Source organism: Stylophora pistillata, chromosome 6, assembly GCF_964205215.1.
Source record: "Stylophora pistillata chromosome 6, jaStyPist1.2, whole genome shotgun sequence".
Classification (NCBI taxonomy): domain Eukaryota; kingdom Metazoa; phylum Cnidaria; class Anthozoa; order Scleractinia; family Pocilloporidae; genus Stylophora; species Stylophora pistillata.
The window spans coordinates 13,553,545-13,575,056 of record NC_142524.1 but is presented as its reverse complement, the minus strand read 5'-3'; the positions used below and the strand labels follow the sequence as shown (position 1 = coordinate 13,575,056).

The 21,512-nt window shown below is 37.5% G+C and overlaps 3 protein-coding genes across 3 annotated transcripts; all 3 read left to right on the top strand.

The window, feature by feature from the left end:
• The first annotated feature begins 712 nt into the window (after positions 1-712).
• Positions 713-9,656, top strand: LOC148728367 (uncharacterized). The gene is made up of 12 exons (XM_088724948.1): positions 713-1,019; positions 2,775-2,863; positions 3,293-3,373; positions 3,555-3,641; positions 4,308-4,394; positions 5,133-5,219; positions 6,409-6,528; positions 6,704-6,796; positions 6,891-7,005; positions 7,435-7,483; positions 8,089-8,218; positions 8,780-9,656. The coding sequence occupies exons 1-12, from the start codon at positions 713-715 to the stop codon at positions 9,287-9,289; spliced, it is 1,755 nt and encodes a 584-aa protein (XP_088581074.1). The 3' UTR covers positions 9,290-9,656.
• A 2,084-nt stretch (positions 9,657-11,740) lies between these two features.
• Positions 11,741-15,406, top strand: LOC148728366 (uncharacterized). Its single transcript, XM_088724947.1, has 4 exons — positions 11,741-12,076; positions 14,046-14,134; positions 14,574-14,654; positions 15,278-15,406. Exons 1-4 carry the CDS (start codon positions 11,761-11,763, stop codon positions 15,404-15,406), a joined length of 615 nt encoding a protein of 204 aa, XP_088581073.1. The 5' UTR covers positions 11,741-11,760.
• A 77-nt stretch (positions 15,407-15,483) lies between these two features.
• LOC148728365 (uncharacterized) lies at positions 15,484-20,540 on the top strand. Its single transcript, XM_088724945.1, has 8 exons — positions 15,484-15,621; positions 16,046-16,138; positions 16,958-17,077; positions 17,298-17,390; positions 17,483-17,597; positions 18,351-18,399; positions 19,206-19,335; positions 19,855-20,540. Exons 1-8 carry the CDS (start codon positions 15,484-15,486, stop codon positions 20,362-20,364), a joined length of 1,248 nt encoding a protein of 415 aa, XP_088581071.1. The 3' UTR covers positions 20,365-20,540.
• Positions 20,541-21,512: the final 972 nt, after the last annotated feature.

Sequence of the window (21,512 nt, the reverse complement as noted above, 5' to 3'; positions counted from 1 at the left end):
AATGAGAGATTTGTCTATTGAAACCTGAAATTTAATAGGTAAACGTCCTCCTTTCCCTTTCCTCGCTTTAAAGGATTTTTAATTTTATATACTAACCCTTTGTAAGTACTTTAACGGTTATCATGACTAATGCTCTCTGGAAAATGTTATGCTTTCTTCGATTTACCGATAACGCGCGTATTTTTTTTTTTTTTTTTTTTAGTGCCTCAGATAGGCAGTATAGAACCTCCAGATTTGTTTTCGACGACAGTAAAAGCCCTGAAACTTAATGAGACTCTCAGGAAACAATCAGAGCACAAATTGTGTACTAGTCGAGTTACAATCACCTCGCGACGTACGAAACAATACGTGAATGAGACACCTTTCAATCCCAAGGAAACAATCAGAACACAAACTGTCCACAGGTTTAATTGTAATTACCTTGCATCATAGACAACAGCACGTATCAAAACATCTTGACATGCTCGATTTTTACCGCCATGCACTCTACTTTTTTGCTAATTACGATGGGGAACAATAGCAATTTGACAGCTACAAATGTCAAAATGAAAGAACACAATGCGCAAACTTACAATATGAAATAGCTCCTTTAATTTGGGGCCCATTGGTCCAAGGTCAACTTGAAGGTGTGATATGCAAATTAAAAATCAAACCTGTCCAGCGCTTCAAGTCATATTTCAGTTCGTCTAAAACTGAGCTGCACTTTAGAGTGATGCATTCTTCCCCCATGAAATCCGCTTTACACGAAGGTTACTTCGTCGACGATCTTGGCTCTGAGAAACCGACGCGACTGGAACAAATGAGAAAAAATTCAAAAGAGAACATCGACAATTTGGGGGTGGCAAATGATCCAGCATACGAGAAGTTAGGGAAGAAACCACGCCCAGCAAGACGACCGAACGAGAGATATTTGAGCTTAATTCTTTTTTCCTGTTTTATTGCCATCGCTGCCCTTTTGCTGAGTTTGCTGTTGATATGGGGGAAGCTCGGTAAGAAATGTGAATGCTCCAGAACTGAAGGTAAGTAAAGAGAAAGAAAGGTTGGTCTAATGATGCTTTTTGTTAGATCAGTGAGAGTTAGGAGTTTCATGTCGTGTTCATATTTTCCCTAATCATTGATGTTTGCTCTTTTTTCGTAGCTAAAATAAATCTTAAGTAGGTTTTAAGCCAAAACTCCGCTCCGACGAAGGGCTAACGCTCGAAACGTCAGCTTTTGTAATTGTTACGGTGGTCAATTTACCATTTCAACTTTGACGATATATCCAAATTATTTTTAAGCCAAAAGTTCGAAGTTCTGGAAGCAGAAAAGCACATGTCCTGCCTGCTATTGAGCAGTGTTTTCATGCTTTTTTTCTGAAGCATTCCGGCTATAAGCGACCAAAGACTGAAAAAGTCAGTAGACGAGAAAGAAAGTAGTAACAACAACCAAAATTGTAAAATGTTTGACCTTAAATCTCTAGAGCCATATAAATGCCAAAGGATACTACTCTCGATTAACTATGCTTTGGCAAACTTTGTCCGATCGTAATTTAATCGCCTGAAATTCACACTTTCTGAGTGTGATTTCAATCATCAAATGGAAAGGTCCCCGAGGATTACGAACAATAGGGCTGTTTTTTAACTCACCCGTTTTGCTCGTGTACCACAGACAACGAAGATAGTCCATTTTACCGTTGTGTGCTTGGTTGCCAAGCCTTTGAACGGGAGAGAGGCTCGAGATGACCTTGTTGTGATACAAACATTGCTGCCTTTCAAATGTAAATCACTTTGTTATCATGTTAACTAGATACAGGTCTCTATCACAACAAGGTCACCTTCAGCCTCACTCTGAATCAAAGGCTTGGCAACTAAGTAAACAACTATAAAATGGCCTATTATTTTCTCCCAGTCTGTTATGAACAAGGAGGTAAAATTGAACTTCGAATTTCAGAATCTGTTCGATAGTCGAGCCTCACTGGTTGCGTCTGATACCTGAATGCGACATTATCATATATTTTGATCTCCTTTTTGTGTCAACTAAAAGTTATAATCTAAAAGTTTCTTGTATTGCTTAATGTCGCGATTTTGCAAAACTAGCTTCAAATCACACTCGACCGTTCAATCCAATCAAAATTTCATAACTGATAGAAAAAATTGCAAGTTGGAGTAAAGGAAACGATTGGTTATAATGAGAAGTCTTTCAATGGTTAACTTATTTACGGTACTGGTCCATTTCCGAACTACCTTTGGCCTCTTTGTCAAAGCGAGTGCTGTCCTTTCAAATGGTTTTCATTCACGTGCAGATTTAACTCATTTTCACAAGAATGATTGGGCACCAGGCCTCGTTATGAAAAAGAGGCAAAGGGTAATTCGAAAATGGCCTATCAGGCTCGGAAGTCTGAAAGCCTTAATTGCGGTTGATTGTGGAGAGGGGAAGATTGGTAAAGGACACGGTTGCCTGGTATAATTATATCAAGTTAAATTCTTGCACAATATTCCTTTTTTATTGCATAATTCTCCCTGGAAAGTTAATGATTGCTTTTTTTTTATCGCTTCACACCGGATGGCCTGAATAAACAATTAATGAATTAAAATGAATCTGATTAAAATAAAGACGCGTAAGAATCTGGTTTTTGGTTTCAAAGCTAAAACTCGTAACCAAAGAGGAATAAAATTTGGTTAAAATTTAGGCAAATTCATGTTCCACCACGAAATTAATATATTTTGAATGAAAATTAGACTTTTGTATCTCTTTTTAGCAATCGATAAAAAGAAATGTATACTCTTTTTTTTTAGCTCTATCTACGTCCGTTGAAAAGCTGACAACCGATGTAGGCAAGATGAGTTCCTTGGAAGAGAAGATAACCAGCCTTAAGAGAGATTCGGTAAGGAGCACGGGATTTAATTTAGATTTCGGAAATTATTTGCATTAAACTCATTTTTGGCACCTCTACGGTTTTTAATTTTGTGTTCATTTGTAGTCGGTAGTGTTCCCTCTGATACGATTTTTTCTTTTAAATCGTTCTCAAAACGTCTCTGCGCGGGTTAGGGATATATCTAACTTTCCGATTGACAGTAAGATCCTTCTTAAGAGTATCTTTTTGCTTTTTTGATGTTAAACTCCTGTATTTTCTAGCGTTAAATGGGTGCTATCCTTTTGCTTCCGCTTTAAAGATGAGATACATAAACCCAATATTTTGAACAAAATGATAATTTGGAAAGTTAACCGAAATGTTTCGAAATATACGACGAAAGGGTTGCAGATTGCTTTGTTCTTGTGGAGCGTTATTGTAAATGAATCCGTCTGTTTTTAGATAGAGAAAGGCAACGAGCTGAAGAGGGCCCGTTTATCTCTCGATTATCTTCAAGATGAGCACAGAAATCTAAGCGCAAAGGTATGCGGACTGGTGACACGTACATCATTCATAAAAACCATTTTGTAAAGCGGAGCACTGTCAAGACTTTCTTGCTAGCGATGTCATTTCCTTTGATTAACAGACTGGATGAGCCCATGGTCACTTTTGGTTTGGGTTTTTCATTTAGACTAACTTATCTTAATAACGATCACTTTCTCAGCTCAACATCACTGAGAGTCAACTTCAAATGAGGGACAGTGACTTAGCTTCTTTGTTAATGGGAGTTCGATACAATATCACTGCACAGGTATTTATACAAAAGGAGGAATTATGTTTAACACCCCTAAGAGCTTACTTACTGATTTTCTTTTGAGAGCTTAAGAGACTAGTATAAACCATACGCACGTAGAGTAATTTAACCCTAAAGCTAAGCAGACTTATTCACACTTCAAATTAGTAAGACAAATGATTAATTAGACAACGAAAGGATTCTCGCAGGTGAGTTGCGAGGACTACAAAACCTACAGGAAAGAAGCTGGAAATAACTAAAGCTTTGAAAGGATTCGAACCTTTGCCTCTTAGATATAGAGCTGGATATTGCTAGAAACTGAGCCACACGTCGAAGAGGGAGGCAAAGTGCAATGCGTATGGAAGTGGAATCTAAAATAATAAATATATATAGACCTGCATCAGTCATATTATAGACGATATTTTTCGTTATTTAACAGATGCAGAACCAACTCGGTTAAGAAATCATTACTTAATTACTTACTGATGAGTAAAATTATTTCAAAGTATGACATCTTCACCATTCATTAAAACTCTGATGCACGTGTAAAGGGGAGAACTGTTGAGACTTTTTTCGATGGTAAAGGGAAGATCAATAATTGAATTCCATCGTCCCTCTTGACCTGAGCCCTTAATGTAGACTGACCTGTCTTAACAAGGATCGCTCTTTCAATATCCACTTCAGCTCAACATCACTGAAAGTAAACTTCAAACGAAGGACAATGACTTAGCTTCTTCACTGATGGAAGTGCGATACAATATCACTGCGCAGGTAATTATGCAAAAGGAAGAATGATGCTTAACATCCTTAGGAAGTCACTTAATGATGCGCTTTTGACAACTAAAGAGACTTTGTTTTATAACCCTAACGGTGAATCAATAGTTATCCAGATTTAGGCTGGATCATCTTCAGGAAGAGTACAGCAAAGATAAGCTGACTTGTTCACACTTTAAAGAGTAAGACATGCTTAATTGGGCTACGAAAGGATCCTCGCAGGTGAACTTCGAGAATTACAAAACAAGAGAGGTACGCCCATCAACCGCCTCCCGGTTAGCTCAATGGATAGAGCGCTGGACTGATGTGCGGGAGGTCGAGGGTTCGAGCCACGGCCGGACCAACACTCGAAGTCTTAAAATAATTGAGAAGAATATGCTGCCTTTCTATAACATCAAGAAATGGTTTAGATATTCTAGTCCTCTCGGATAGGGACGAATAAATGGAGGTCCCGTCTCCTACAGGGTTAGGGGTAGGAGACATTAATTTCCCACACACGAGATTACTGTGTGATGGATATCCTCACCTGGGGTGGGATGGGTAGGTTTTTGTCTTGCGTTTCATACATGAGCCTCTGGCTCGGGCAATATAGGTAACCCTGCCCCACGTAAAGACATTAAGCTTTGATTATTATTATTATTATTATTATTATTATTATTATTATTATTATTATTATCGTCGTCCTTGAGTTGGGTCATCCAGGTAGAATGATCTCTCTTCCAATATTTACGTCAGCTGAACACCACTGAAAGTCTATTTCAAAAGAAGGACAGTGACTTAGCTTCATTACTGATGGAAGTACGAGACAATATCACTGCCAAGGTATTTATACGAAAGAAAGAATTATTCTTAACATCCTTAGGAACTCACTTACTGATTCGCTTCTGAGAGTTAGAGACCTTATTAAATGACCCTTAAGCAGGGTAAATCCATAGTTATCCGCACTTAACTGGATTATCATCATATAGGGTACAGTCATTTATCTATAAAGACAACCGGACTCAAGGTTAACCTTGAGATAACCTTTATCTATAAAGATAACCTTGCCTCTTAGACGTATAGTTTGACATTACTAGCAACTGAGTCATACAAAGCCACATGTTGGGGAGGGACGCAAAGTACGATGCGTATTGGAGTGGAATCTAAAATACTAAATATAACTTGAACTCTGCGCATGTATTTCGTATGAAGTTGTTGTGATTGAAATGCTTGTTTGGGTCTGTTTCTTTGCCTTTATTCTCGAGTTGACAGAACAAGAATATTTTATCCAAAGTACATAGAACTCAATAAACTGTTCTATTTTTCTAGGTAACTGCCTTTTCACTCCCGAGTCTTAAAGTAGATTTTCATGTACGCCTTGTGAATTTTGTGGACTTCGCTAAGTTTTGTAGCCTTGTAAGCATTGTCAACAGTTTGAAGGTGCAATAGTTAACAGATGCAGAGCCAACTCAGTTAATAAATCAATACTTAATTACTTACTTATTGCTAAGTAAGAAGACTATTTTAAAGTTATGGCATCTTCACTATTCATTGCCACTATAATGTATAGGGTAGAACTGTTAAAAATCTTTTCGATAGCAAAGGAAAGATAACCAAAAGTTACACTCACATCATTGATAAACATTTTCTTTATTCGGCTGAATAATCTTGATGCTGAATTGTCTCTATTGGCGAATCAGTTAAACAAAACAAACTATGATCTTGAGGAAGTTAATAGTACCATACGGGAGGTAAGACAGATCCGTAACAAGTTGCAATCGAGGTAAAAGGATTTAAAAGGAAAAGGATGAAATCGCGATGTTACGATGATGCGTCCAAGTGAGCAGTAATTTGTCTAAGCCCAACTTTCTCTGATTTAGAGATAAACGAAAGAATACGTTGTCACTTATAGTAGTACATTTGTGTTGCTTGAAAATCTAAGAGGTCGATAAAATTGATCAAGTTTCAACGGAGTAAATTTAACCTTGGAAATCTTTTCTGACTACAGTGACTTTGTATTTTCTCTGCATAGGTTGATATAGAACTCAGCTCTCTACGAAACGACTTGGACCAATCCAAGATCCAGCTCATTGCGTCTGACAATGAAACAATGAAGTCACTAGAGGCCGTCAATGCATCCTTTGCTAATGAGGTGCGTATGTTTTTCTGTTTTCTCTATGTTGGTGAAAGATCTAAGATTTTATTATAAATTGTTGAAACTAACAAGATATGTAACACCCAACAAGCCAATAGAGCAAATAAACAAAGGAATAGACGGCTCGACTGAAACCATCTTTACAGATTGTCCAATCATCTTATTCTTTCAGCTGGAAAAATTCGACACCTCTCTAAATCAACTGAAGTTCACACTGAATAGAACAAACTCTGACCTCACGGAGCTGAACGAAACTTTAAGAAAGGTTTGACATAATATCAAATTTCAGCAATACAATAGACATACAGTAAACTGCTACGAAACTATTCTTAGTCGTGACATTTCCTCTCTTTTTCAAGTATCCCTGCTGTTCACACCCATGTAAGAACGGAGGGACCTGTTACTTAGGAAAAAAGAAGTACACATTTATATGTGCTTGTGCTCCAGGTTTCGTTGGTGAATTATGTGAGAAAGGTAAGATTTTTTTTACAATAAATTGCATTATTTTCTTTGGCTTTTAGATGGAGGAAAGGTAAATTGGCCAAATTAAAAATGGAATGTAACACAATACCAGTAATTTCCAATTGCATGATTATAAACTCCTTAACTTTATCCTACTGACTGAGGAGTCATCGACGATGACTGTTTTTATTTCTGTGACGTTTTTTCGCTTCCTATATGAAGCCAGCCCATTTTGAGCCTTGGCTGTTTGCAAAGTGCTTTTCGTCAAAGTAAGATTTAGTATGGCTGTCATAAGATAACAGTTTCTCGCCATCTTTTAAAAAAAAAAGTACATTAAAGGTTCAAAAAAGAGAAAACTGTCAAATCTTGAAGTGTAGGCACCATTATGCGTCTTTGAGGTTTGCGTCTAATGAATTTTTCTGATCTGCTCACTTTGCTAAGCCGCTGAGAGCTGTAAGGAGATTAACGACGACCATGGGAATAAGGACATGTAAGTAATGTCAGGGCATTTAGTAAATGTAATGATCCTAACTTTGTCAGATTTTGACAACATGCCTTCATGACTGCATTTTGTAATTCAACGCAGCATTTTGGAAATCGTCATTTGCAATCATCAATTTGTCGTCTTTTAATTTCTTCTCCCCCCAATCTGTTGCTTTTATATTTTACCAAACTGATGGATCATATGTGCTTGATCTTTTGCTGACGTCAACATTTCATAACAGCATCTGGGACATATAAGAGGGACAGAGGCTTGTATGCCAAAGAGACGCTTATTTTTGCTTCGTGGTAGAATGTCTTTTACTGAGCAACGACTTCCATGGAGTATAAAATCTTGCCCAAGAAAAAGAAATGATATGACATACCAAGTTCATTGGATTTTCAAGGGAACGAAACGTAATTGTTTAAAAAAAAGACAACAATAGCAACAATTTTGAAATTAACAAGATAACAAAAGCCTAACTTTATAATAGTACTTTAAGGTAACTACAGTACATGATTAATGACACTCTTCTTTATCAATAATAAAAATATGATATGCCTCTTTGGATTCTGTGTGTTATTCACACAAGAAGTATATTTCCTTTTTTTAAGCCCTGTCAGTAACCAATCCTTCCCTCTGAAGCTTGGATCAGATACAATTTCAGTCTATTGTCACGTGGCGCGTCTTGGTCCGTGTGGAGCTGGTGGTTGGACCCTGGTGATGAAGATGAATGGATCTAAGGTGCACAAATTCTATTCACGTTTTCAAAGATCGTTCTATCAAATTAAAAGGGTAGAAAAAAAAGATAATCGGTTAGAAAACTAAAAGAAAAAGAAAACAGGGAACTAGACAAATAACCATCACAGGAACCTACCACGCAATCGGCCGGATATTTTGATATTTATTTGCGGCTAATGAATCTACAGGAATGCCATTTGTGAAAAGGTTTGAAGAATAGATACGAGAATCGAGTCACACTTCTTGAGAATAAATTTGGGCTTTCAAGTTAGAATAATAATTATCTTAGATTTTATCCCTGCCTAGGAAAATAAGCTTCAGAGATTTCTGTGTACCCTATACGAATGGTTATGCATCTTTTAAACCATCTGAATACTTATGTATTTTCGTTCACTTGCGATAGAAAACTTGATGAATAGAATAAATTTGTATTCATGTTTTTTTAAAAAAAGGGATTATAGACTTTTGTTTTTTAGTCAATAGAACCGACGAACGTATGAAAACAATTAAGTAGTCTTTAATCAGGAAGACTAGTTAATTGATGATATTATCATTATACTGTAGGACACCTTCCACTATGATTCTGAAATATGGAGCAATAAGACGGGATTTGACGTTTCGGCGGGGATGACAGGACTTGATGACCAAGAGACCAAGCTACCGACCTACTGGAAGACAAGCTTTACCAAAATCTGCCTTGGAATGAAAAACAGCGAACAAGTAAACTTTATCTTGATCAACAAGACAGCTGACTCGTTACACTCATTGATTGCTGACGGGAAATACCGTAACACGTCAACTGGTCGCGATGCGTGGAAGTCGCTTCTTGGTTCCAACGGCTCCTTGGAACTAAATTGTAATAAAGAAGGATTTAATGCGCACACAAAGTTTTCTGGTCGCCCTAAGGCAAGGATTGGCATCCTCGGTGACGAACAAAATTACTGCAATAGCAGTGATTCTAGAATCGGTTTTGGTACAGGACCGGACTCAAACACCTGTGGAAACGTGGCAGCATGGGGGGCAGATAACGGATACAGAAATATCACAGCCATGGGATACATACTTGTTCAGTAACAAGACATGAATTCTCGCTCGCGTCAATCTTTCTTGACAATTCACTTTAGTAGGTCATTTCTTTTCGATTCACGAACTTTCTTGAGCTACAGAGAGTGGTATTCTTAAGGGTAAAAGAAGACCCAAAGAAGAGAATTATTTTGATCATCAGTCTAAATACATAGATATCTACTATGTATTTAGACATGAATTCTTATCAGCATCAATTTTTTTATTGATGTTTTGCACTAGTTTGTTCAGTAAATAGTCTAGGTGAATTACATAATTGATTTTCAAGACGCCATATCGTATTTTCCGATTCCTACACTCTCGTCAGCTCCAGAGACTAATAGTCTCTCGGAAAAAAAGACTAGAAACTTTGCACAAATAAACTCTTTGTCCCTAAGCCTCCAGTTGTACCTTAAGGTACCTGTTTCCGGGAAAACCAACATTCCAAATTACAATTCGATCTAGAAACAGTGGATAAGAAGAGCCATCCAGTGAAATGTCCATTGATAAATTTCCCATTTTTTCCTATTTCTAATTTTTTTTTCCTAGAATGCATAATTCTGAAAAATCATACAAGACGTCTAAAGCTGAGTATAAGGTCCTTCTTCACATGCCTTACGGTCCATAACATGAACTGCGATTTGCAACGGTCAACAAACGAAATTAAAAAAATTCACGGCTGTTCCTATGAGAAATAAGTGAGAATCGGCCGTTTTGGTTAAAGCAGGTAATTGGTTAATTGTTACACATTCAGAACAAACGCGTTAACTTCGTAATAAGATTATTTAAGTGGCTAAATGAAAGCCTCTGCGAAGCCGTTCCAAATTCACAATTTCCGTTCTAGCCAGCCAGAAAGCACAGAGATGCCCTTCTGCATTCAAGTATCATTCTAATACGATTCAGGAACTTAACGTTCTCACGTTCCTTTGCTATAGTAATAGGTTACGCTCATGAAGAGTTAGGCGTATAAATAAGGCCAGAGACGTAAGCGCCATTAGGCACTTTACAATTCAGTGATCTTTGTAAATATAAACCATGAGCAGTCATTAGATATCTGTTGCTGCGAGCGGTGACTAACCAAGTAAAATCAGAACTTTTAATCCAAACCCCCCCATGAAAGCGAAGAGAAAACTCGCACCAAATGTTTACAGTGTTAAACGTAACATTAAGTTCAAAATCGAATAAAAAACTGAACACCTTAGAGAAGTTTGAATTCGGTGACCTCGAGCGTGCGTCGACCATCCGCAACAGTATCAGTTGGTATGACACGAGATAGTAGTTTGAACAACAAAAGCTATGATATTAATAATAATAATCATCATCATCATCATAGAGAAATACTCAATAGGTAACCTCTTTTTGTAGATACGCCCCAACATTATGGCAAGAAGATTGTGCTTTTTGTTCCCTCTAGTATCAAATACTGAGCGAAGGTTAGGACAATGTACAGCGCATTTTATTTGATGATTCATTTTTATCTCAGCTGGATGCAAATGCAAAAAAGGAAGTTGTTCACCATTAGTGATTTCAAAATGAATCTAAGAGAGATGTAAATTGAACCTAATTTGCACTCGTGACCAATGATGCAATGAATATGTCAAACAAAGAATCTGCTAGTGCCTCCGGGGACTCCTAGAGCCAGCCAACGTTCCCCTGTATTGATAAGGAAAATTTTTTCCTTGTATTCTTCTGACTTCTCTTGTTCTGCACAAGAAAAACTGCGCTGTGGCAGGCATCTGAAATTCTCCTTCGTGCCTTTGAACTTGCACCAATAAACGAAGACTAAAAACAGTAGAATCGACGAATAGGTAAAAACCCACTAATTACAAAATCAAATAAATACCTTGATGTAGGTAAAATCTTAAACTTTTTGGCGTTACGACGGAGTCGGAGTCCGTATTTCTCGTAAATTATCGGCTAAAAGGATTGAATTCTCACGTACAGCTGTACGTAAGAATTTCAGCAGGAACTGAAGCTTCATGGCCACTATTCGGCATCTTTCTCATATCATAGCGAGAATTATCTATTGTCCTGAACTTTGGCAAGGGACATCTGCTCAGCCCATAGAAAGCCAAGTGGGTGCCTCCATAACACAGCAAAAAGTATCAAATCCAAAAATTCAAGGCTTAGAGAAGTTTTGCTGGAGTACATACTTTCAAGTTTTAAGGGACGTACATTTACACGAACGGTTTTGGGATTTGTCGATGATTGCTTTTGCAAGGGTCGGATCAGAATTTTGGGGGCTTCTCTTCTGAAGTTGCTTAAATTGGAAACCATCTGACAAGATCATTTCTTCACTAGAACTAGAGCTCATTAGTGATTAGCACAGTAAGAAACCTATTCATTGTATCTACGTGTTTATGCTCTCTCAGTGGTACAAAAATGATATTCATACCACTTATGAATACTTGGTTAATTCAAAATCGATCGAGTGTTTCAAGCCATCTTTCATTCGGGGTAAGACTTACATACGCTCTATCGTGATGCACTCTTCATCTCGAAAAATCGTCATAAACAAAGGTTTTGTGGGCGATGATGCTACCACGGAGAAACCGGTGCAAATGAAACAAATTAATGACAGTTCAAAAGAGGACATCGCACATGTTGGAGCGGTAAATGATTCAGGCAGCCCAATATACGAAACGCTAGAAGAGAAACCACGCGCAGCAAAGGGATCTAATTCGCGATATTTTGGCTTAGTTATTCTAGCATGTTTACTTTCCATAGTTGCTCTTCTGCTAACTTTACTGTTGATATGGGGGAAGATCGGTGAAAAATGCGAATGTTTAAAAAATGAAGGTAAGAAAAGCTGGAATGTGTTTCTCAACTGATCCTCTTTTGTCAACTGATCCTCTCTTGTCAACTGATCCTCTCTTGTGGTTGTGGGTTTTAACCCCTGTTCACATTTTCGCTTAGCATAGATGCTTTTTTTAACCGAAGTAAAGTTTTTGAAAAACAAAAATCTTAAAAAAAAAAAAAAACCTGAGAAGAAGTTTGAAATGCATGAGACTTGGAGCAGCTGCCATCATTGTTTTGTCTGTTTGTTTCCACAGTGAATTCCTTCTCTTTGACAAAAACATTAAACAATGTGTTTCTAATTTCAAAAGAGAGAGGGGAAAAATTAATTTCCGTCGAGATTATTGCTTTCGTTTTTAGTTTAAATCACTAATGTGATGACTGCTTCCGAATACTAATTGTCAAAAGAATTAATGAGATTGCAAAAGGCAAGTTTGGTATTCTGGTACTCTTGCAAACAGAACTTTCGTAGATTGCCCCAGAGAAACCATGGCGTTATCCGATCGTTCTTTGAACTGTATTTGAGCTAATGGTATCCGAGGACTGGAATTTGTTTTTAAAGATTTGGGTGAAAAGGGTGGACTCCTTCGGATAAATGATGATTTTTCCTCACTCATTTTTGTTCGCGTAGCGTGGAGAGAGGGCATTGTGGCAGCTCGACTTTCAATCATGTCACTCAGCCTGTAACAAACCGTGAGGTAACAATGAACTTCAAAATTCAGAGTCGCCTTGATAGTTAAGCCTTGCTAGTTTTAAAACTCAGTTGTTTCTGTAGGTCATGTTCGATCATTCAATCGGGGCTATATTTTGCAAAATTGATCAAAAATCTCAAATTTTGGTAAAGGATAAGTTGTGTCGTAATAAAACGTCTTCCTAAGGTAAATGTTATCTAAGGCACTAACCTCAGAATAGGTCTACATGACGCCTGAAAGCTTTCCCTGCGGTTGTTAGTGGACTTTAGGCAGCTGGCTGAGAAGCCATTTTGATTGTTTCTATGAAGAGTGTCCTAATCAGTGGTGCGGGCGCTGAGTATAATTATATCGAGATTAATTCTTTCACAATGTTACTTTTGCAGTAAATGGTTTGAACCCGGGGGTAACATATGAAAGTGTAGTGTGATCGTCCAGGTGAGTGTAGTCCTGAGAAGGACTGTTGTCAGTAGTAGTGACTGACGTTTCAAAAACCTGTGCGGAAGTCAACATCAGAGTCAAGTGAGTAGTTGTTGTTAGGAGAATGTTCTTAGTATAGATCATGTAGAATGATTGGTCAGTTTTACCGTAATGGTATTGGCTGTAAGACTCAAGAGGCGTAAGTCGGTCGTGGTTGGTCTGTTTCGATCCGTCGGTAAAGTTAGGTCGTTCTGTTTGGTTCGTTTGTATTGTTAATGTCGTGAATGAGTCGTTTGTATGGAGCGGGTAGTAGTTGACATCTGTTTAGGGGAGTCTTTTCTAAGTTAGTAAACCAGCTTTCCAGAGTCGGTCGTTGAAAGTAGTTAGCGCTGTAGGTTAGGCATTGCGCAGAGTCCCAGTGAATATTGTGGTTCGTCTTACGGCCAATAACATCACGGTAAAACTGACCAATCATTTTCCATCAACTGTACTAAGAACATTCTACTGACAACAACTATTCACTTGACTCTGATGATGACTTCCGCGCAGGTTGTCGAAATGTCGGTCACCACTACCGACAACAGTCCTTCTCAGGACTAAACTCATCCAGACGATCACACTACACTTTCACAATAGTGCTTTCCTATCGCATAATCTTCTCTGGAAAATTCACGGTTCGTTTCTTCGACACTTCACACCGGTATTGACCCGAATAAACATTAAATTGCATGAAAATAAAATTGATTAAGATAAAAACGAATAAGAATCTGTTTTTTGTTTCTCTATGAGTGAATTTTAGGTATCTCTTCTTTTGTGCTGACCTAAAACGAACTTCCCACTTCAACGAATTTGTTTTTTTTTAGCCCTGTCTACTTCTTTTGAAAAGCGGACTGATGATGCGGGCAAAATTAATTCCTTGGAAGAGGACATAACCAGCCTTCACGGAGATTTGGTGAGGAGCATATCTTGAAGATTTCTTAAATCTCTTCATGGGCTTTTATGGACTCTTGAGCTTGAGTCGTTTGGAGAGGATTTCGTTGGTTTTCAATCTCGGTTTTCAATATATTTTGTCAAAACTTCTTTGCTCGCGATTGGAAATCACATCCAACTTTACCATTGACATTTAAATCCTTAGTCATGTATTTAATTTCCTGCTTTTTTTTTGGACAGTAAATGCCTATAGGTTCAGACGGTGACTTTTCAAATGGGTATATAATCTTCCCTGCTTGTTGAAAGATAAGATACATAGGCTCAATATCTTGGGCATCGTGATTTTTTCGGAAGTTAACCGAAATGTCTCCAAATAACCATTAGGTGCTTTATGCGACGAAAAGGTTGCAAACTACTTCGTTCGTGTGGAGTTTACGATAAATTACCCGGTCTGTTTTCAGATGGAGAGAGGCATCGAACTCAAGAATACTCTGTTATCCCTGGATTATCTTCAAGAAGAGTACAGTAATTTAAGTGAAAAGGTCGGTGGACTTTTTCGCACCTACAATGGCGTCATAAGCTAAAATTGAGAAACGAAAAGATACTCAGGGGAGTTCAGAGGATAACAAAACTTCCAAAAAACCGATTGAAAAAACCTCCAGTTTCTAAAGGATTAGAACCCTTGCCCCTCAAATATACAATTGTACATTGCTAACACCTGTGCTACATGTATGTCACCTCCTGTTTGAAAGTGAGGTAAATTACAGCGTGTAACGTCTAGAATAGGAGATATTGACTTATTTGAAGTCATTATAATTGAAGCACTTGTTTGGACCTGTTTTTTTTTTCTTTTTTTCCGAGTCGATAGAACAAGGATAATTTTATCCAAACTAGGTGTCACTCAATAAATCATCCCCTTTTTCTTAGTAATTTCTTCATCAGTCATCTCTAATGATAAGTAACACAACTTTTTTTTTACGTTCAAGCGTCATCATTCATTAAATATACTTTGTATAGGGAATCACTGTTAAGACTCTTTTCGATATCAAGTTAGTTGTATTAATTTCTTTTAATTAATAAAAGTGGTGGCCCATCGTCACTCTCGATTTGAGCCCTTAATAATGACCTGTCTTAATAATGATCACTCTTTCAATATCCACGTCAGCTCAACATCACTGAGAGTCAACTTCAAAAGAGGGACAGTGACTTAGCTTTTTTACTGATGGAAGTACGAGAAAATATCACTGCACAGGTAATTATACAAAATGAAGAATCATACTACGAACTGACTTAATGGTTTTCTATTGAGAGCTCTTAAAAGGTTTTGAAATATTGTCCATTTGGTGAATCCATAGTTATTCAGATTAACGTATGAATTTTTCCCCCGAGACAAAGTCATGGTTACAGATCATACGAGATGATGCGAACAGCACAAGGAGTCAATTAATGGCTTTCGATGCCAATGCTAAACTCGACTTGGACGCAGTGAACACGACTAATACACTGAAGGTTGGAATTCTATGATTCCGTATCCTTTTCTATTTGCGTGTCATGGGTGAATCCCACTTATTTGTTGATTTTCTTTCCAAGGTGTTTGCGAACCCCATTACCTGAATACCAGGGTAATGGGATTATCGCTGGTACTAAACCCTAAAAGATTGCAATTGGCTTTCCCTTCAGAGTTTTGCAAACTTTTTCCTCATAACGATGTGCTGTGCAAGGTTGGAAATTAAATTAGGACTAAGAGTTACTGTTAAAGGAAGTTGAAAGATCTCTCCTTGCGTTTCGCTAACATTCTCACTTACATATGAGTTTAAATTACGAAAATATTTGTGAAAAGACTGGGTGCACAGGTTTCAGTTCTATCCAAGCGAACCAAATACCTTCCTGCTAAATGCCACTGATGTCACTGACAAATATTTTCTTTAAACAGCTGAACAACCTTGATGCTGCATTATCTCAGATTGCGACTCTCTTGAACAAAACAAACGTTGACCTTGATGGAGTTAATAGTACCATATGGGAGGTAAGACGGATCCGTATCAAATTCCAATCAAGGTTTATAGGTTTAAAAAGAAAAGGATGAAATGAAATTGCAATATTGCTATCATGCACCAGTTTAGACCCAATTTTCTCTGATTTTCAAATGCCTTAAGAAATGAAAGTTAAAATCTTAGAAATGAGTTTTGCTCACGGTAGCATGTTTGTGTTGCTTGGAAATTTGAGAAGGTGAGTTCTGGTGAGTATCACCTATACTAACCTTTTTAATAATCTGAGAATTTTCGTCTCCTTCAAGTGCTTTTTAACAATTACTCACCGAATTAAAGGTGAATACTTAACTCTTAACGCACATTTTTGTCTCTTCGGTTGCTGGAAGGTGATTAGTATATACTTGCTAATCGCTTTCAAATTAGCCAATCAGCGTACACAAAAAGGGTTATTCATCTTAGTATTATTATATACATTAATTTTGGATATTGTATTTTATTTTACAATTGCTACATATTTGTATTTCTAAAAATTATTGACTCTCGCATACGATAAGTGCGTAAAGCATTTGCCTGCAGCTCGTGCACCTCCAGCTCTTCTCTCGTCTTCTTACAAAATATTATTTGTTAATGTAACTTAATAATGCTCTCGGTGAGATTTCCATTTGTTTGACCCCTTAATTTAAATTGCTGAATATAAGTTTTAATATTTTCGTAACATACGTCTATCAGACCATAGTTCAACCAAATACTTGATGAGTATTGTTGTCTAAGTTCTTAATAGTTACTGTTGTCTATCGATGACAATCTTTGTTGACTGCCGAGACTTTTAAGTTTAAAATATTTCCTCCACACAGACTGATGCAGAACTCAGCTCTCTACGAAAATATTTGGACCAATCAAAGATCCAACTCATCACGTCTGACAATGAGATAAGGAAGACTCTAACAGTCGTCAATGCATCATTCGCTAATGAGGTGAAGGGATTTTTGTAGTATCTCGGTATTGCTTAAAGATCTCAGAATTCATAACAAAATAGTTAAAAAAGCAAAGAAAAGTAACACCCAAAAGGCTAATAGAAAAAGACGAACGAACGAACAACTAAAACAAGAAACCAACCAACCAAAGAAAGAGGAGTATGATGTCAGTCCAGGAGAATCTGTCCTTACATACTGTACAATCATCTTATTCTTTCAGCTGGAAAAGGTCGACACCTTTATGAATCAGCTGAAGTCAGAACTGAATAGAACAAACTCTGACCTCACTGAGCTGAACGAAACTTTAAGAAAGGTATGTAATATTGAGAAAATACAATAAAACAATAGGAATACAGTACAGTTCAATTATTGTTGATGGTACCATTTCCTCTCTTTTTTTTCAAGTATCCTTGCTGTTCCAACCCATGCAAGAACGGAGGGACCTGCCATCCAGGAAAAGAGATGTGCAAATTCATATGTGCTTGCGCTCCAGGTTTCGTTGGAAAAGTATGTGAGAAAGGTAAGATTCCTCCTCACTAACAGCAAATTGCATAGTTATTATGTCTGGATCACAAATGTGTGTGTAAGGTAAAAAATTCAAATTAATTATTTACAATAATAATAAAAAAAAACATAAAAAAACTACGCGTGTCTGATTGGCTGAAAACGAGGGCATTTCTCAAATAACACGAATGCAAAATTGTAACACGAGAGCAAATTACAAAAAGTGCGCGCTCTGTAAAAATTTGATCTGTCTTGATATTCTGTGATGCTTTTTTCTTGTAAATTATTAACAAGTAACGACATGATTTCTCGTACAATTTGGTGTAAATTGTCCCACGGCAAAATATTTACTTGTGTTTATTAACGCCAAATTGCACTCGAAATCATGTTATTACCAATACAAATATAGAGTATAATACGATAATAGCAATTTTCGAATGTATGATTAAACATCTTAAACTTTTTTAATTGATTGAGGAATCATTGAGGATAAATGTGTTTCCTCTGTGACACTGTTTCGTTTCCCATATAAAGTCAATCCATTTTCCGCCTGCATTACTTTCACCGTGTGCCGAGCTACAACTGTTTTTAAATAATCATCCAAGTAAGCTTTCGCACGGCAGTTAATGAATAACCGTTTTCGGACACCCCCTAAAACTACATTGAAGGTTATCACAGAAAAGACTGGCAAATTTTGAAATATGTACTCTATTGTCCATTTTCAATTTTTGCGTCTAATGAATTTTATGGTGTGTTCACTATGCCTAAGCTGCTGAGAGCTGCAAGGAGATTTACGACGACAATGGGGATAAGAACATGTAAGTACCGTTCGATGTAACCGGCAAACCTTAACCTCTTTAAAATTTTCAAGTTATTGCACTTTCGCCGAAACGAATGTCTTTTCTGAGCAATGATTTCCATAGAGTATACAATCTACAAAATGAACAATAAATGATAAGCTCTCGATTAGACACCGCAGCGGCAACAAAAATGTGGTTTTCATCGTACGGTAGTAACGCACAAAGCAGAAATCTTAGGATTATCTCTCCGGTGGTTATTTTCGGTCGTACCAGTTTTCCACAATCTCTTAAAGGGGAAAGCTGAGCAAATCATGCTTCGAAAGAGGTCTTGTGTTGAGCAAAACCTAACAGCACAGTAGATCATAAAGACGATCGTTGGAGGTGGTTGACAAAAGGAATCCCTTGCCCTTTCACGTCCCTTACTTAGTCATTTCTCTTGAGTATAACTGGAGCTAGATACGGATAGAACTGATTTGTTTAACTGAGTATAATGTTGTCAATATTGCAGTTAAGCCTACTTTCCCGTTCATGAGCACTTCTTAACCATACAAAGCAAATTCCTTTGCAAATCTCAAATTTTGGTTTAAGAAGGTGTCTAAAAATGATATTTACAATCTGCGCTATTTCTAAATAAGCTACCTATATTGAACTTATGGCAAGTAGAAAGTTAAGGTTATTAGATTTTCAAGGTCCTCGAAACGTAAAAGTTAAAGAAATCGATTGTAAAATCGACACTGTAACAAGAATTTCGCTTTATAAAAGTAATTTAGGTAACTTCAGGGATTAAAACTCCTCTTCTCAAGGCAAATTTCTACTTTTTTCAGTCCTGTAGGTAACCAAGCCTTTTCTCTGAAGCTTGGATCAGAAACGATCCCAATTTATTGTCACGTGACGAGTCTTGGTGCGTGCGGAGACGGTGGTTGGACCCTGGTTATGAAGATGAATGGATCTAAGGTGCACGAAATTTATTTTAAATATGGGCACTTTAAAAAAGATTACAAAATCAATTTTCCAAAACAAAAACATTGTGGCAATTAACCACACAATCTGATACTTTTACCATTTTTCATTCTAAGCTGAAATCATTCTAAGCGCAAATACCGAATGAAAAATATTTACGAAAGTCAAGTTGTACTTCCTAAAGGCACCTTTGGACTTTCAGTTATAATCAAAGTTATCTTAGGTTATATCCTTGCCATTAGCAAATAAGAAGCTTACGAGATGACGGTGCACCCTACCCTTATACTTATGATATATGCTTGCCGGAAAATCAGCAGGTGCACACTAAAAAATATTTTCACGAAGGTTCGCTCACAGACGATATGATACTTGGTAATCAGAATGAGTTTATACCTTTGAATCAGTGGAACCAAGGATTAAACGAAGAGAAATAAAAAGATGTACAAATGACATTTTGCAACCTTTAAACTCAAACCCTAGTCATTAACAGATTGTATTTTCATTATTCTAAAGAGTACCTTCCACTATGATTCTAATATCTGGACCAATAGGATGGGATTGAATGTTTCGGCGGGAATGACAGGTCTTGATGAACAAGAGACCAAGCTACCAACTTACTGGAATACAAGCTTCACCAAAATCTGTCTTGGAATGAAAAACGGCGAACAAGTAAACTTTGTCATGATTAACAAAACGGCTGACTCGTTGCACTCACTGATTGCTGACGGGGAATATCGTAACACGTCAATTGGTCGCGATGCATGGAAGTCGCTTCTAGGTTCCGACGGCTCCTTGCAACTAAATTGTAATAGAGAAGGGTTTAATGCACACACACCGTTTTCTGGTCGCCCTAAGGCAAGGATTGGCATCCTTGGTAACGAACAAAATGACTGCAATAGCTGTGATTCCAGAATCGGTTTTGGTTCAGGACGGGATTCCAACACTTGTGGAAACGTGGCAGCATGGGGAGCAGATAACGGAAACAAAAATATCAAAGCCATGGGATACATATATGTTCAGTGATTACACAAGAATTCTCTTGGGAAAAAGAAGACCAAGGGAAAGGAAACTTTAATCTTACATAAGGATGTTGATCATCCCTTAAGGTCTTCAATTCTTCAATTACAATCATAATTTAACCTTCGTTTCATTCGTCACCTCGTATCCAACTCAAGCTCAAATAAAATTTTCTCCATTAACGGTAGAGGTTATCGTTCTCTGAAAGAGAAACAAACCCTATACCTGAATTATGTAATACCTCCCAGTGATGTCACGCATGACGTTAAGATTGTGCGTTTGCAATCTCTCGTTGCAATCGATAATGTTAACATGGTTATTCTCATTTAATTTAGATGGTTTGGTTGCAACTACCTGGGTCGATCAGGCGTTGCTCTTGGGTTAGGTCGACCAAGAAGAGTTGTTAGACATTTGTGACGAGAATGAACCCTCTACAGTGCGAACACTATCCTCCTGCAGATTGTTATTTTCGACTCCTTCCGATTCCTAAAAAAATCAAAACAGAATAATCTTTCCGAAGTTGAAAAGCTGTAAAGCACTGAGAGTATATGAAAAAAAAGAACTAGTTAGCCCTTTCACTCTGACTTGAACTTTCTCCTTGAGACTCCAAGGTGTTACCTTGCAAATAGGTTAACAAAACAGACACGCTTAGGTTGGCAGACGACCAAATTCTTTCGTCTCATCCGTATAGGTAAGAACATGATTTCGAATGCAATTTGGTGGAAATAAGCAAAAATATATTTTAAAGACAACAAAACTACACGAGCCCTTAGGGCATCACAAAAAGTCAAGACAAAAGAAATTTTGACGCGCGCTATTTGTGACTTACGCCCGTGTCACAACTTTGCACCCGGTTACTTGAGAAATGCACTCGTTGTTCGGCCTTTCAGACGCGCGTAAATTTCATGTGCATGATTAACAGGGAAATATAAGGACGAGAACTATGCCTCTCCGCTGCCTTTTGTCTTAGTCTGACTCTTAGAAGGTTCTCATCAACGAGTGGTAAACACCATACGGCACATTATTGAGTTATAGATGCACGCGGAAGGTTGTAAAGCACGAGGCGATAGCTGAGAGCGACTCTAGTTTCTAGAATCAATAGCGTACGCTGTGGTACCATTTGTTTTATAACACGACATAGATACATTATAGCA